The sequence below is a fragment of the Musca domestica genome, unplaced genomic scaffold, assembly GCF_030504385.1.
Source record: "Musca domestica strain aabys unplaced genomic scaffold, Musca_domestica.polishedcontigs.V.1.1 9, whole genome shotgun sequence".
Taxonomy (NCBI): domain Eukaryota; kingdom Metazoa; phylum Arthropoda; class Insecta; order Diptera; family Muscidae; genus Musca; species Musca domestica.
Window position 1 is genome coordinate 12,713,240 of NW_026712435.1, and position 18,757 is coordinate 12,731,996.

The following is an 18,757-nucleotide window of genomic DNA, read 5'->3' on the forward strand; positions in this document are numbered from 1 at the left end:
TAATAGCCGATGGTCACTCTCCGCTCGTATTAATTACCGTGGCATCAGAATAAATGCCGAATATTATCGTGAAAATATTCTGGAGGGTGTATTAAAGCCTTGGGCACGCACACATTTTGGCCGCAGACCAACAGAACTCAGCACCATCGTACTCAGCACGCGCCACCCAAGAATGGTTACAAAATGAGGTTCCTCGCTACATTTCCAGCGCACAATGGCCAACAAAATCTCTGGATACCAATCCGTTGGACTATTGAGTATTTTGGAAAGCAAGGTTAGCACTAAAAATACTAAAGTGTCGATCATCTCAAGCAATCGCTTCGCCGGAAACGGGCCAAAATACCACAGAGCAACATTCGGGCAGAGTATGACGGTTTCATTGACCGTTTGAAGGCCATAATTCGTGCCAAAGGTGGCCAATTCGAACTAATCTAAGCTTCTTCTAAAACTTTATGCTATTTCCGACATTTTTTGACTATGTTGCCGTTTTTTTTATCTCACCCTGTACTTTCCAACTTTGATACCAAGTTTTAGCTCTATGCGTTCACATAATACCAAGTGGTACCATTTTAGAGCTTTTCGTAAAAAGTATTAAAAATGTTGGTATGTTTCACACAAAAGTCTTGGGCCATTTCACCCGCTAAATATTGTCCTGTCCTTAACTCTAACCATTTCAATCGATTGGTCTATAAATGTGACCTGTAGAGCAACTGCAATATCATTTTACGAACATATCCAACAACAATAGATTCTATTCTAACCCTAACTGCATCCGTGAAGATCGGTCCATAATTGCGAACTGTAGGGTGATTACGAATTAACATGGACAGACGGACGGACACACAATTCTAAATGAACACAGTTCGGCGCGATAGGAACATCGATATAGAATAATACAACGGGGACCAATATTTCGACACATTAAAAACTTTCAAACTTGCTTTGAAATATTAAAAATTGTAAGAAAAAAGTTGCATTAAAATAATAATTAACGCATCCCGAATACACATTTAAACGCTATATCATGCATATGGGTTAGGTAAATAGAATACCACCTTGTATTATCGTACACTCATACATGTGTACATTATGTTGGTATTTATCTTTTTTATACGGATTTTAAAGTCGACATTTACGCTGTCCAAACAATAGGGCGGCAATTTGGCCTTATCATCAACTGTTCTTTAATTTAAGCAATAAAAGAAAACAAAGTGTATTCATAACGCTTGCGATCGCTGCTGCTGGCAACAACTGCAGGCGCGCTGCAGAGCTAGCCTACGCTACAGACGCTTCCACAAGTGTTCACAGAACTGAAAGAGTATCGGGTCAGAGAAGACGACATCGCTCGTTACAAACAATTAAAATCGCAACCGTTGACAGTCATTCTACAATTTTAAAAACAAAAAAAAAAAAACGACGTCTGCACAAAACGGTGATTGACCAAATTAAAAAAAAAAAAATAAATCCAAAACAAAACAAAATTAAATCATTATGACCGTTATATGTGAATCTGCATCAAATTTCAAATCAACTTTGGAATTGTCTAAAACATTTTCGGGTCATAGCAAAAATAACATTTACGGCAGTTCATTGAACTGTGATCGAGATGTGAATGAAGTTCTGGCAAACGACAATAGAAATGAACGCTGGCAGCAGCAGCAGGATCAGGAGGATGAATCAAAAAGTGCCAAAGTGTTGCGTATCGTCTGGCATACTCTATACTCAAAATACGATATTTTGCGTCGGCGTACTCAGTTCTTAAAGAATACAATTTGTCCCGACAATAACAAAAAGTTAATGAAGAAATTTCGTCATTCGATGCGTTTGAATAAATCGGCAAAAAAGAAAGGCTATGAGTATTTTATGAGCGACGAAGATAAAAGGTAACTTTGTAGTTTTGTGTATGATTTTGCTACTAAGAGACAAATTCGAAATGAAAAATTTTGAAAAGTATTGGCCCCAATGGGCGCATTATAATCAATCATAATCGAAAGATACTAAACGATTTCTTAATTCTAGAATGTCATTGTAATAGTTCTCTTCTTTGTAGTATAACACCTTTACTAATTGTCGAAAAATTGTTTGACTGACATACAAGGCCTCAATGTTTTACTTCATTATTAATTCTCATGTGCAATTTTGACTTCATCCATTCAAACCCCTCAAATAAACAAAATTGCTTTAACCAAATTTTTAATTAGTTCTTTTTATTATTTTATCCAAAAACAATTTGTCCTCCATAAAACGAAATACAACAGGCAAAAATGTAATTTATTGAAATAAAAAAAAAACTCCTAAATTCGGTTGTGCCATTTGGAAGAAACTTGTAAAATGTAAAAAAAAAAACAGCTGAAAAATGGCGCAATAAAATATATATGGGGCTATACGAAAACAAAGACTTCTACAGCCAATTATCTGCCAGAAAAGGAGGTGTCTATTACGAACACTAAGTTTAAAATAATTCCAAACACTAAGTTTATAATAATATAGACAGTTTTGTGCAAGGACGTTGCCTACATGCTGGGAACCCAAAGTGCTAATTTACAGTGAATTCCGATAAAAGTGCGACCAAAACACCTTAAATCTGGCGGTACAGAAATATGGGATGGCTATACCAAAACGTGGGCCCACTTGGCCGATTTTCAATACCAAAAGTCCTGGAAATATGAAATACATCTGAATAACATTTGATCAACCTACTTCATTTGGTTCGGACGATAGAGAGATTTCCACAGACGGACGGACGTCTCTAAATATATACCCTCCATACTATGGTGGAGGCTAAAAAATGAGCCAAATATAGAGGAATTTCCCATTTTACAACCTTGTTCTTCAATAAAAGGAAAAAAATGCTTTAAGATTGATTTCACAAAAATAAATCACCAGATTAAAGCAGCTGATTCAACCTCGCAGGAAGAATTTGTAAGAAACTTGAAAATTTTCAAAAAAAATCCCGAAAAATACATGAGCCCATTTACGAACTTAACCTGCCTGCTGGAAAAATATGCATGTAGGCAAAAGTTTCGCCATCCATCTCAATTCGTTCGAAAGATAGCGTGGCTAAATCGTCTTAGAATTTTAAGCTGATTCAGAATATATATACTTTGTAGGGTCTATCATGAATATTTCGAGGAGTTACAAACGGAATGACAAAGCTAATATACTCCATAGAATGGTGGAGAGTATAAAAATGGTATGCCCCCTCAATAACGATTACGTCTAGTTTTACAAAATATTAATGATTTAAACAACATTATCATCCATGTATCTAAATGTAATTGCCATCAGAAAAGGACTCAACAAACGGCTATGAATATGCTAAACTAATTCCATGGAGCCGAGCGAACTTCGGCTTCTTAATCGTATAGGTTTCTTTCCTCCTCTGCGCATTTTGATAAGAGCAGAGAACGCAAGTTATTACCACCCGCAAGCCGAGAGTCCAATATATTCTGATTTTGAAATAAATAGGACCACAATGATGTGATTTATAACAAAATAGATTATAAATATGTCATTAAAATATCGTTTTCTTAAATTAAGATAACTCCATACGAACCAACATTTTAAATTTGAAAAATAAGTGGTATAGTTCAAAAGCATATACTAACATATCAGTACCACACCGCTTATATGTCGTATATGTTATTGGCTTACTTTCGCTCTTTCACAAAAATATAATTCAAATTGATTTCCATAACCAATCGACGCCCCAAAAAATGCAATACTACCACAAATCAACACCAACATCTATTTTTAGAACTGTAAACAAAAAATATCTATATGTTTCATATGTGCAAATGCAAATACTCGACGTGAGAACAAAGTGTGGCTATGTTTGCCGATAATATCTTTTGTATAGGGGACATACATATTATCATTTCAAAATACAAGAAATTGCCTCATACGCATCTTCGTAGATTTCATGCCAAAGCCAATAAGTTCACGTGACTTTAAGACTTTACAATAAATTGAATAAAATCACTTACTTGGAATTTATTAAATGATTCCATGCATTGAATATATCTTCTTCAAGCTGTTAATATTGGCACAGCAACGTTATCAACTTGACAGGCATTGGGTTTGTGATAAGATTACAAAAAGGAAAAAAATATTCCTCTGTGTAAGTTTCATAGATCAAAATGATTACTGGAAAGAAATAAACCCAAGTAAATGCATATTTACATACACACATATTTATTTAAACCCAAACAATATTAGAAACAAACAAACGCTGTCACTGAGTGATAAGATTAACAATAATTTAGCAATTCACGCTCAACACCTTTCATTTCAAATTCTTCTTTTCAAAATGTCGTAAATTTCGTAGTTATTTGTTGGTGTCTCTGATAGTAATCTCAAGGCTAAGTAAATACGTCATTCTTAGTACGACATACGTACTTACTGTTCTGTGAAAATAAATCACACTTCTTTTGTCCATTTTCATTTTAGATTTGTGATAAATAAAACCCCCAACCTTTTTGTCCGACATAAAAGAAATTAGATTAGAAACCCGTCTTCTATCCAATTCAATGTTCTGACATCGGAGCTAGAACCGATTATAAACTACAAATACCAATTTTTATACAGATCCGTGAAAAAATGTAACAAAAATTATCAAAATATCGAATGTCGGAAGATACCTTTATATGGGGGCTATACCAAAACATGGACCTATAACCTACAACATTTTTAGAAATGTGGCAAAAATCATCAAAACACCAAATGTCAGGAGGTTCCGTTATATGGGGGCTATAACAAAACGTGGACCCATATATATATACTATGTTGAGCCACCGGAGCTATAACCCACTATGACCTACAAATACTAATTTTTAGACAAATCCGTGAAAAAAATGTGGCGAAAATCATCAAAATACCGAATATGGTGAGATACCGTTATATGGCGGCTATACCAAAATGTGAACCGATATATCTCATTAGCAATATCAACCATCCTAGATACAATACAAATTGTTCTGCTAAATTTTGACGCTCTATATCAAATAATATGTGCTGTATCGTGATTACAACAGACTGATAGACGGACATTGTTAAATCGACTTAGAATTTTATGCAGATTATGAATTTGTATTCTTTATGGGGTCTACGACGAACATTGAGGGATGTTACAAACGGAATGACAAAGTTAATATAGATTTCAGCCATACGACCTCTGGACTAAATATACATATATTTACTTTGCATAAAATAATTTATTTGATTTAAATGTCATTGTTTATTGCAATGTAACGCGGAACCGACCAATCTGACCAAATGTCTGAGAGATTCTGACGTAAACCAATTTAAATAGAAGATTGTCCAAAAGAATTGCAGCAGATCATACAACGTTTAATTAAATGCCCAGTTGTTCTCGTACAAAAGACAGTAGTTCTGACACAAAAGACACTTGTTGAATATCTCAGCATCATCACTTTGAACCACTGACCCGCTTCTGGTGGTTCAACAATGTGGCGACATTGAAATGTTTTCGTTGCCCTTTTGTTGCTCAATTAAGTCTAATTGAATTGAATCTCTTTGCCGATGCATGTCAAAACCACAATAAAGAGAATATCTTTGGCATTTTCCATGTCTCATGGCATGTCAAACGCGCTAAATTAGTTAATTGTATTTTTATAATAATACCCCTTCTCTCTTTACTTTTTCATCAGGCGAATGGATGAGTATACCAGCCGGCATTCCGAATTGTCCACGCGGTTTGGAGTATCTTACGAGTATAGATCAGCTTTTGGTTAAGCAGAAAGTTGAACTTTTAGAAGCATTTACCGGTTTTGAGACCAACAACAAATTCTCCATTAAAAACGCCCTAGGTCAAAAAGTCTACTATGCCGTTGAGGACACCGATTGTTGTACGCGTAATATGTGCGGTCCCGCCCGTCCCTTTGATATGAAAATCTTTGATAACTTCCGTAATGAAGTCATGCACCTAAATCGACCATTGGCCTGTTCTTCCTGTTGCTTTCCATGTTGTTTGCAGTCAATGGAAGTTTCAGCTCCACCCGGAAGTGTTGTTGGTACCGTGGAGCAAGAGTGGACCATATGTTCACCAGCATTTCGTATCAAGAATCATGTCGGTGATACTGTCCTGCGTATTGAGGGTCCATTCTGTACATTTTCTATGTGCGGTGATGTTGAGTTCCAGGTGAGTCATATCTCGGCTAGCATCGGAAATTTTGTATTAAACCTATGATTTTCTTCTTTTTTTCCAGATTGTAACCCTTACCGGAGAAAATATTGGTAAAATCTCAAAACAATGGTCGGGCTTTGCACGCGAAATATTCACAGATGCAGATTTCTTTGGCATTACGTTCCCCCTGGACTTAGATGTTCGCATGAAGGCAACGCTATTGGGTGCATTATTCCTTATTGTAAGTATTTAGTTTGTAATTATATTCAAAATTTTTGAAAACAGTTCTTGGATTTGACAAGTAAAAAACATTAAGTTCGGCCGGGCCGAACTTTTAATACCCTCCACCTTTGGGTATAGAAAATATTTTTATATATTAAAGGGTCTGAATTCAAACGTGTTCCACTTTAAACTACAAATACCAGTAAGACCATTTGGATAATGCTGTTAAAATTGTCAAAAAACCATAAAGTGGGTGAGGTCTTTATGTGGGGGCCATACCATGGGAACGGGAACCTCTATAGACAATTTTATACTTCAAGTATTATTTTCATCTACCAAATCTTCTTAAATACCAAATTTGAGACAATTTCCGAATGTCGGTGGATATCGTTATATATGTGTATAGGAAAACATGGACATGAATATTTAATGTTCTGCCACCGGAGCAAGAACCCCTTATAACCTACAAATACCAATTTTTAGACAAATCCATGAAAAAATCGGCAAAATACCGAATATAGGGAGGTCCCGGTTGTGGGAGCTATACAAAAACGTGGACCTATACATACAATATTGAGCTACCCTAGCTACAAATGCTGTTTTTTAGAAAAATCCGTAAAAAATCATCAAAATAGCGAATACCGTAAGGTACCGTTATATGACGGCAATACCAAAACGTGGACCGATATACCTAATTTTTAATACCAAACATCCTGGACACAATACAATTTGTTTTGCCAAAATGTGAAGCTTTACGTCAAATAATGTGGGCTGTATCGTGATTTTAACAAACAGACAGACCGACACACAAACGGACAGACAGGAAAAAATCGACTTAGATTTGTATGCTGATTATGAATATATATATTTTATGGGGTCTATGACGAATATTTAGGTATGTTACAAACGGAATGATAAAGAAAAGCTAATAATACAAACAATTCCACACTTTGCAATTTACATAAGTTTACCAAGTATGTGTGCTAAAGAGATCCTAATAAGTCCCGGGATGTGCATTAGTAGTGGTAATATCACAGGCAACTCGACATAATATTTGTAGTACCAGCGTATGTCTGCTTTATGTTGAGTATACATTTAATTAAGACTTCTGAAGCCTTCACAAAATCGTATATTAGTTTACCATAATATGGTTGAGAGCTTATATGATATCGATTCTAAGGAACATGTTCCTAAGTGAGCCAAGCTTTTCGGCCCAGTAACATTAAGTCATTTGTGTTATTCTTACTTGAATCCAAAATGATCATTTTGGTGTTGTACCCTATGTCCTGATTGCTCCAAATTGGTGAGTAAGGCATGTCTTACTTATGTTTTCAGTCCAGATGCGCAAGTGGGCGTTTTCTAGGCTTATTTCTTTTCAGTTATGAAAACTGATGCAGTCCATAGATTCTTAATATCCTTCCTTCTTTCCTTAGTTCAAATCTTATGTTACGCGCTGTAGTTGACATGTCGTTTATTTTAAGGTTATTGATAGCCCAACTAGTCTGTTTTATATTTTAGCATTTTTTATACCCTCCAACTTGGAAAGGAGTGTATATTTACTTTGTCATTCCGTTTGTAACATCCCTAAATTTTCGTTGTAGACCCCATAAAGTATATAAATTCATAAATTCTATTTCGTTTTGTCTATGTCTGTCTGTTGAAATCACGATACAGCCCACATTATTTGACGTAAAGCTTCAAAATTTGGCAGAACGATTTGTATTGTGTCTAGGATGGTTGGTATTGAAAATGAGATATATCGGTCCACGTTTTGGTATAGCCTCCCGATATTCGGTATTTTGATGATTTTTGCCTCATTTTTTTCACGGATTTGTCTAAAAATTGATTGCTGTAGGATAAAGTGGGTTCTATCGGCGAAACAATGTATGTATAGGCCTACGTTTTGGTATGGCTCCCATATAACAGTACTTCCCCGATATTCGGAATTTTGGTGATTTTTGCTAATTTTTTTTCACGGAATTGTCTAAAAATTGGCATTTTTAGGTCATAATAGGTTCTAGCTTCGGCGGCCCCCCCCATATAACGGGGGGCTATACAAATATTCGGTATTTTGACTGTGTAGGTCATAATGTATAGGTCCATTTTTGGGGTTATGGGGACTATACCCATATAACGGTACCTACCCATATTCGATATTTTGATGATTTTTGCCACATATTTTAACGGATTGGCCAGAATTTGGTATTTTTAGTTCGTAATGGGTTCTAGCTCCGGTAGCGAAACATTGTATATATATATTTCCACATATTTGCAAAGCCCCATAAAACGGTACCTGTTGATATTCAAAAAATTGGTATTTGTTGTTCATAATGGCTTCTAGCCCGGTGGCAGAACATTGAATATTTAGTTCCACGTTTCCTATAGCGCACATATAAGGATACCCACTGATATTCGGTATTTTGATAATCCAAGTAACATTTACTCACATAATTGTTTCAAATTTGGTATTTTAAAAGATTTGGTAGATGACAATCCTTGAAGAATAAATTGTCTATAAAGGTTCCCGTTTTGGTATAGCCCCATACAAGAGCCTGACTCACTTTATGGTTTTTTGATAAGTTTAACTACATTATCTAAACGGTCTTACTGATATATGAAGTTTAAAGTGAAACACGCTTGAGCTCAGATACTTTTATATAAAAATGTTTCCTTTACTCTAAGGTGAAGGGTATTCAAAGTTCGGCCTGGCCGAACTTATAGCTTTTTTACTTGTTTAATAATTCAAACAGCTCCACTTAATAATACGTCTTAAGGGATATAAATTTAACTACCAGGATGTAGTGAATGTAGTATTATTTTTTTTATTTCTATCAATTTTGTTTAAATTTTATATTTCGTTTTTTTAACAAGCGTTATTATGTTGGAAGAAATGTTCAACCGCCAAGAAAACGCATTCAACGTGGCGTTTCCAAAGCAGTCGAAAGAGTTATGGTTTAATTTGAATGTTATAGAACGTGGGAAACAAATGTGCCAACAAGTATATACTATATATAATGATAAAAAAAATAAGCAAAACACAATCTGCTGTATATATTTTTTCAACTTTATCAATACCTAACAACTACTTAAGTATATGTCAAACAGGTTCAAATTTCTTATAAAACTAAACTGTTGGAGATGAAAGGTGATTTTAAAATATGTCTTGTTGTTCTTTCCATATAAAGTAGAAAAAAGTTTGTTTTGAATTTAATCCCTTTTAGTTGTTACTTTCTTATTTAATATAAAATGTAGTTTTCATTGCAACATAACTCATAGTCCTCGTTTCGCATTTGAATTGGAAATGTTCTCAAGGGTTTAAGTTTTTCTTAAATCTTAGGATTTAAGATGTACATGTGTAGGCGCTACAATTCAAGATAATATTATTTAAGACTAACACGATTCAAACAGAACATATTATCCAAATATACATATTATATAAACATACGGTATATCTAAACACCCTTTGTTGTTATCTATTTTCTCTTTTTTTTAATATTTTTTTATGTATTTTCCATTAGTGGATTTCGAACTTTTTAATTAGTACATTTTTTAAGGGATGTTATTATTATTTCATTATTACAATTCATTAAAATGTTCAATGCACATCTAAGCAATTTTAAGTATTTTCAACTATTTTTATTCCCGAATAATACTTAGTAAGAAGTGTGCTAGATTTCTATAATTTCTCCCAGAGTTCTCTAATTCCATTTCTCTAATATATATTTAATAAAATGCCAATATTTTTTTCATTACAGGATGCTATGTTCTTTGAAAAATCTGGAAATAGAGAAAGTGATGGAGTTGGTATGCTGTCGTAAAATACAAAGACTTAATGTTTCTATTGGATGTGTGTCAACGCTTACATGTCTGTTTTTTTTTTTTTTTGTTTTCTTTTTAATTTAATACACATATAAATAATATTGTCATCGAATATATATACAAGTATTTTTCATATACTCTTATATATTTTTGTAACAACTCTTTGTAATTGACCCTAAAACCATTTAAAGATGTATGCATGATATACGCTTTGTTCAAAACAACGTGGCTTACATATTTAACTATGTATAATATTATTCATCATGTTAGCTTTTTTAAAATACTTATTAAATATACAGGCCTATTTTCTGTTTTGATTTTATTAAATCTACAATATGAAAGTATTTAAAACTTTATTATATTATTATAAAATATTCCCCGTTCAGCAGCAAATACAATTTTTTACTCAGGAATTTATTAATAATAAATATTCAAGCAAAGCTTGAGAAGGAAAATTGCTTCATCCAAATATTTTCAAAATTAGTTTAGTCTTAATACCGAATATTTTTATCTTTCTAACGGTTATTATACTATTTATTATTTTATCTGGAATTTCCTTTATGTTAATAGGCGTCTTTTTATAACCAGTAATGTTTGTACTTCAAATATAAAATAACATATAAAAATGTTTGTTGTTTACAATGAAACTATTTGTTGTTTTTCAACTCCAATTTTTATTTTCAATAATAAAATTATTAACGAGTGTACGCTAATATTGTTCGTCTTCCAAATTTATTACATTGTCTTCTTACGAATCGTATTTGGCTGAGATCTTACAGAATACTAACAGAATCTCAGCACAAAATTTCAAATTACAATACGAACTATGGAAAAATTGTGTAAAGCAGTTCCTGGTATGATGTCGAGAGAAATTTTCAAACGATTTTGGGGATTGAAAAGAACGCATTTTTTGATTTTGTGACAATTTCCAAAAAAAAAAAACTTTAAAAAAATATATGAAAATGGGACAATTTTTGGATGTTTGTTCAGAATATCTGAACTCGTTCTGAATGTTTAATCTACAATTTAAAAAATTTCAGATTTTACATTATATTTTGAGATACAAGCGCCTTTTTGAAGAAAATCGTCGTTTCTAATCATTTGTATACCTTAAGCCGCAATGAACATTAGGGTGTATATCATCCGAAATGAGAGAGACATTTTGACATTTGAGTTACTAAAAGTTTGCAAATTCTTACTGGGAAAAATTCCCTTTAATTATCATTAGCTAACATTAGCTGTTCAATAATCAGTTGTTTTGTAAACAAATAAATAAATTTAACCAATCTATTTTTTGAAGATAAAGCTATTAAATTTATTAACAAAAATTTGACCAAATAAAACGTAAGTAAAGATGAAAAATAAATAATTGTAGAGCGGGTGTTGAGCTATTTTGTTCATATATGTGTCAATGTGTGGAGATGCTGGAATAATAGGTATGTGTTGTAGACGGTATCTTTGTGCATGGGAACAGTTTCTGTTTTTATTATTCTTTTTATACCCTACAACACTATATGTTGGGGTATTATAAGTTTGATTGGACCAAAAATGATGTAACATCTCGAAATATTGGTTCCCGACATAGGAAACTATGTATGGATCTTCCTATCTCGCCGAGCTGAATCGATCAAGCGATGTATATCCGTCCGTCCGTCTGTCCATGCTAATTTTTAATCACGCTACAGGTCGCAATTATGGCCCGATCCTCATGAAATTGAAAATGTAGGTGGGGATAGGGTCAGCATAGAAGCCTATTGTTTTTGGAGATGATGCTGTTGCTCTACAGGCCATAATTATAAAATTATAAACCAAACGGCATGGAGTTAGAGTTTAGGGCTGGGCAGAAGTCTATAAATTTGTATGGTCATCGGGTAAAATAAAATATAATTTTTATCTCAAAAAATACGAAAATTTCCACTAAACCGCGAATATTTTTAATCCAGGCCAAATCACAAATTTATTAAAAGGTCACTTCGAACCATTACAGTGAAGCTTATAGCCAAGATATCGCATATACATATAGCAAAATAGATATAATATATTTGTAAAATAAATATACCTTTTTATAATGATGTCCTTGAAAGGAAAAGGATAAAATCTAAAAATATATGCCAATTAAATAATTAATTTTTTTACATTACATGCGATTTTTTTTAACTTACAATTTTGAATTGTACCTTCCCATCCATACGGTCTGGATCGCCAGCAATCAATTGAGGATTCAAGAGGTCTCAAGCTCTTTGCATGTCCCACCATTTCTGGTCCCATTGTACTAATTTGCCAGTCATGGGATTTGTTATTTGCTGTTGTTATTGCACCTGTTAAACTCTTGCAGTCCTGGAACAGACTAAAGGTGAGAATACATAAAAGGCTTTTTTCACTGGCTTAAGTCATCGGCTGGCTTCTTCGTAACATCGGTTCAGCTCAGCGAGATTGGAAGATCAATGTATACTTTCCTATGTGGGAAGCCAACATTTCGAAGTGTTACATAATTTTTGCCCCAATCAAACTTATAATACCCCCAACACATAGTGTTGCAGGGTTTACAAAAAGGTATTTTCATTTAGCATTATTTTTTGGCATTTTAATTTTTTTTGTTTGGCATTTTTTAGCATTATTTTTTTATGCTGTTTTAGTTGCAATGCTATTGTAGATCTGGTCACACTGAATGTTACGTATGAGTCCGATTGTCTTCAAATTACACACATCAAAATATTTTGATTAAGCCAAGGTCTGGTGTGAAGATGGAATATATCGGTCCACTCCTTCTGGTATCTCCCCCACAAAAGGTTAACATTTTGAGTATCCATGAAGTTCAGTTAACGCGAAAATAACGTCCGATTCCATTCAGACTAAATATTTCCATCAATACAAGATATGTTATAATGATGGTAGAAATCGTACCATTTATTCTGGTAACTCCCCCACATAGGGTTCAAAGAAAGCGAAATAAAAATTCAAACCCATCTATCCATCTCCTCAAATTTCGCACATACAAACATTTTTGCTAACACAAGATCTGTTGTGAGGATGATATACATCTGTCAACTTCTTCTGGTACTTCACCCACAAAGGGTCACAATTTCCATTACTTATATCTATCATAACTTGCGAAAAAAGTCGGTAATTCTTTACAACTGGTTATTTCTAAATATTTCTCTTAACCAGAAATCTGATATGAAAACGTAATTTATCGGTATTTATGATTTCGCATAAAATTTAATACAAATGTTCGATTTCCTTAAAATTTTGGATATACCAGTAATTTTAATTGTATTAGATGAAGTATGAAAATGGAATACTTCTGTCCGCTATATCTGTTACCTCACGCATATTTCCAAATTTTCCAAAAATGTACACATATCTCATATAAAGTGTAGGAAGTGGTCGATATAGTCTAAATCTGGCACGTTGTAATATTTATAACAGTCATACGAATTTGCCAATAATGGCCAAATGCTTCGGAACCTCCCCCATAAAGGGTCAACAGTGTGAATAATCATAACGGAAGACTGGGGGCATACATCTGTTGGCAAAACCGACTGATACTATTTTACTTGTTTTTTTTTTTTTTTACTTTGATAGGAATGTGTGGATGTCTAGAAATTGAATTCGGAAGCTGTGCATGTGATTGTTGTGATTGCGATGAGTCCGATGAGGGCGACGTGTGCTTTGATTGCACTGCATGTCTTGATGCAGTCGAAACGGAGTTATGAAAAATACTGTCAATTCCGCCAAGTTATCATGCAATCGTGTAATCTTCCGCTTTAGTATACGACTAAGTGAGTACAAACGTATAAAACAAAAAAAAAAGCGCTCAAGAAAAGTGAATGAAATAAAATTAATTTTATAATATCTTCCAGAAAAATATAACAAAATTGGATTTATTATTGGCAGAAATTTATTTTGAAAAGTTGTAGATAAAGAAATAAACAAAAATTTGTTAAAATGTTTGAGAGTTGCAAATCAATTTAACCAATTGTTATCGTTACTGTCTTTCAAAAATGAGGTTAATTTGGCTTCGGAAGTGGCATTCGTTCTAGACTGTGAAAAATGGATTCGTATTGTATTGCACACAAACAATATGCTTTTATTTGAAACAAAACACAAATCTCTTATGATTAATAAATGAATTAAATCAATGATTAGAATACCTTTAACTTATTATTCAAGTATTAATAAAATTGAAGTGATATTTCCCATAAAAACTAAAACTGATTCAAGCAAATTATTAAATTCAAATACTTTGAATCTCATTTTTGTACACAAGGCAATTATCAGGACTTTCTGGTTACTTTTAAGGCAGAAATTGTCCAGTACAAGGAACAGGGTGAGATGAAAAAACTGCAACCAACTTCAGACTGCTGTCTTGTTTTAGCCACTCGCCCGACAGCTGTTAAAATTATTCCAGTGACAGCTCATTATATTGTTTACAAGCGTACAAAAGCATTTTGGTGAGAATTTTCAAGAAAAAATAAATTTATTCCTGATGGAATTCAAGCGTGATAGTGTGATTTCTTTATATTTGGCTGGAAAACCACAAGTGGCTATCGTTAGAGCATTCCAGCATTTAAATGTGAATAAATCGTTTGTGTCTCGTACCATCCATCGTTACCGTGATACTGATGGCGTAGTCCGACGTCAAGAAAGTGGACGGAAGAAAACAGCAACATCAGCAGAAATGGTTTGAAAAGTAAAGAAGCGTCTTGATCGAAACCCGCGTCGCAGTGGCCGAAAAATGGCTCGTGAGCTGAACATATCGCAATATTCAATTCGGCAAATATTGAAAAATGAGCTCGAGGTAAAGCCATTGAAATTCCAAAAGATTGCAAGAACTTTCACCGCAACAGAAAGAAAATAGACTCAAAAGAGCTAAAGAGTTGCTTAGCTTGGCCGAAAGAGGTGAACTGCCGAATTTGGTTTTCTCGAATGAGAAAACATTCATTGTCCAGCAGTTTGTAAATAAACAAAATGATCGTTTTAACTCAGCTGGAAATGTGCACCTTCGGTTGGCCATCAGAACTCTAGCGCCGACCATGGTGATGGTGTGGGCCGACATAACAGCCGATGGTTGCTCTCCGCTCGTATTAATCGACCGTGGTATCAGAATAAATACCGAATATTATCGCGAAAATATTCTGGAGGGTGTATTAAAGCCTTGGACATTCCAACAGAACTCAGCACCATCGCACTCAGCACACACCACCCAAGAATAGTTACAAAATGAGGTTCCTCGCTTCAGTTCCGGCGCACAATGGCCACCAAAATCTCCGCATACTAGTACGTTGGACTATTGTGTTTGGAGTAAGTTGGAAAGCAAAGTTGGCACTAAAAAATACCAAAGTGTCGATCACCTCAAGCAACCGCTTCGCTGGGAATGGGATAAAATACCGCAGGGCAACATTCGGGCAGCGTGTGACGATTTTATTGGCCGTTTGAAGACCATAATTCATGCCAAAGTTGACCAATTCGAACAAATCTAAACGTATTCTAAAATTTGATGCTATTTCCGACATTTTTGGCTTTCATTCAATAAAATTTTTAAAAAATGTAAAAATTGTGGCGTTTGACTTTGTTGCAATTTTTTTATCTCACACTGTAGATAGGTATATCAACTACTCAAAGTTTGCGCAACTTTGCTTCAACCAATCAGACACAAGATGTTTGTTTGTATTTTGTTGCATATCTTGTTTTAGTCGAACACACCTTGGAAAGGAGGGTATATAATTTGTCATTCCGTTTGTAACAGCTCTAAATATTCGGCATAGACCCCATAAAGTATATATATATTCATGATCATTTGAAAAATAACAAGTAAAAAAGCTGTAAGTTAGGTCAGACAGATCATTAAATACCCTCCACCATTGGGAACGATTTTAGCAATTTTCAAATAAAATAAAATCCGATTAAAAGTCTGTTAAAATCGTAAAATTGCAGAATGTAGCCGTTATATTAGGGTCCATATGTCGACGAGGACCTGCAGAGGCAACTTTTATCATAAGCCATTAGAATATTCAAATGCGAAACTGGAAAAAATATCGGTGAATCATGTAGCTAAAATAGTCAAAATACGGAATATCGGGAGGTACTGTTATGTGGGGGCTATACAAAGGCGTGGACAGGCACATACATTTTTTGTCATAGGCTGTAGTACCCATTACGAACTTCAAATACCAAAGTTGAAACAATTCCGGTGAATAATGTCGCTAAAATCATCAAAGTACCGAAAAAAGGGAGGTACCATTATATGGGGGCTATACCGAAACGTAGACCTACATGACCCATTTTCAATACCAAAAGTCCTGCAGACATAATATACATTTGAGTAAAATTTCATCAACCTACTTCATTTCGTTCAAAAGCTAGAGTGATTTTCACAGACGGACGGACAATGCTTAATCGACATAGATTTGTATGCTGATCAAGAATATATATACTTTGTGGGGTCTAAAATGTATATTTCGAGATGTTGCACACGGTGGAGGGTATAATAAGTAAAAAAACATTAAGTTCGGCCCGGCCATTACCTTAGGGTAATGGAAACATTATCACCAATTATGACCCACAAAAAGCTTCAAAATACCGAATATCGGGAGGTACTGCTGTATAGGGCTACACAAAAACGTGGACCTATATATACAATGTTTCGCCAACGGAGCTAAAGCCTATTATGACAAACTAATTCCAATTTTTAGACAAATCCGTGAAAAATGTGACAAAAACCATCAAAATACCGAATATCGGCATATACCGCTATATGGGGGCTATACCAAAGCGTGGACCTATATATGTTTCGCCACATTATGACCTACAAATACCAATTCTCAGACAAAAAAGTAAACAATGTGGCAAAAATCATCAAAATACCGAATATCGGAAGGTACCGTTATATGGGGGCTATACCAAAATGTGAACTTACATGCAATCTTTCGCCACCAGAGCTAGAACCCATTATGACCAACAAATACCATTTTTTAGGCAAATCCATAAAAAAATGTGGCAAAAATCATCAAAATACCGAACAACAAGAGGTACCGTTATATGGGGGCTATCCCAAAACGTGGACCTATACATGCAATTGTTCGCCACCGCAGCTAGAACCCACTATGACCAACAAATACCAATTTTTAGACAAATCCATGAAAAAATGCGGAAAAAAATCATCGGACTATACCAAAACGTGGACCGATATATGTCATTTTCAATACCAACCATCCTAGACATAATACAAATTATTCTGCTAAATTTTGACGCTCTACGTCAAATAATGTGGCCTGTATCGTGATTTCAACAGACAGACGGACATAGTTAAATCGACTAAGAATTTTATGCGGATCATGAATATGTATACTTTATGGGGTCTACGACGAATATTTAGACATGCTACAGACGGAATGACAAAGTTAATATACCCTCCTTTCCAAGGAGGGGGTATAAAAAGAAGCCAACAGCAAATCCCCGTCTGTTGTTGCCGGCAAATAAAAAGAGAAACGGATGCATGGAGTAGCCAGCTCATGTGCAAAATTCTAGCGTTGCCATATATAATTTTCTTAAGATAGGAAAATAAAAGTGGGGAGTGGATAATGATAGGAACATGTAAGTGCGCGTAAAGCATAAAGAGGTTAATGGGAAAAATCCGGGAAAATATGAGAAAAGATGAAAAATCTGCTTTATTCCTATAAAAGGCAGAGCGGTGAATATACCGATTTCATTAGTATATTTCTTTGTGGTAAAAGTCATTCACCCCTGTCGGCAATACTAAAAAAACATCAGAACTAGTGTAAAAGTTTTTATACCCTACAATACAATGTGGTCAGGATATTATGTCTTTGTGCATTTGTTTGTAACAGGCAAAAGGAAACGAGATAGACCCATAGTTCCTTCTGCATAGAATCACATTCTGAGTCGATTTATGCATGTCCGTCCGTCTGTCTGTTCATGTATTCAGCTCAAATACAGCTCAGAAATGTCTTTGCCAAATTTTATCGAGATCGGTTCCGATTTGGATATAATTCCCATACATATCTTTATCCGATTTCAAATTAATTGTGCACCAAATGGGCTATATAAGTCCGAATTTAAAATATACAAATGCTTCGGCATATTTAGTCCTTTGAACTTTAAATTATCATTATCATCATAGCGTGTATGATTGTATCCTCCCATAAAAACTTTTAATTGTTATGCGGAGCTCTACTAGCAAAGTTGTGTAGGGTATCATACCGTCGGCCCCGCCCGACTTTAAGACTTTCTTTACTGGTTTTTTCTTTGCAAATTCCTTCCAAATGGTGGAGGGTATTAAAAATTCGAATTTACTGCTTTTTCACTTGTTTTTTAAATTAATACCAAAAGCATTGGTTTGTTGTATTGTGTTTGGTTTAATTTATGTTAGTGTTTGACAAAAACAGAAGTAAGTACGGGGTATCATGTTAAAGCCCCATAATGCAATATGTATTTTGGTTTAAGGTCCAGCCAAGGACCAAAAAAAGAACTCTGGCCCTTCCATATATATATTTGTAGGCGGTCAGCAACCATTTTTTTTGGGAAGATCCAAAAAATCCCTGCAAGTTC

The 18,757-nt window shown here is 34.4% G+C and overlaps 1 protein-coding gene across 2 annotated transcripts in view; it reads left to right on the forward strand.

Moving 5' to 3' along the window:
• LOC101895194 (phospholipid scramblase 1) overlaps positions 1–10,833 on the forward strand; it is a 34,954-nt gene extending 24,121 nt beyond the window's left edge. Inside the window, exons 1-4 of one of the 2 annotated variants that reach the window (XM_005181170.4) lie at positions 1,743–1,883; positions 5,670–6,160; positions 6,228–6,386; positions 10,123–10,833. In XM_005181170.4, coding sequence (XP_005181227.1) covers positions 5,678–6,160; positions 6,228–6,386; positions 10,123–10,185 — 705 coding nt within the window. In that variant the 5' untranslated portion in view covers positions 1,743–1,883; positions 5,670–5,677 and the 3' untranslated portion in view covers positions 10,186–10,833. Of the gene's footprint in view, positions 1–1,742; positions 1,884–5,669; positions 6,161–6,227; positions 6,387–10,122 lie in introns of those variants that run through there. The other variant, XM_005181169.4, reaches the window with a different exon arrangement.
• The last annotated feature ends 7,924 nt before the right edge of the window (positions 10,834–18,757 follow it).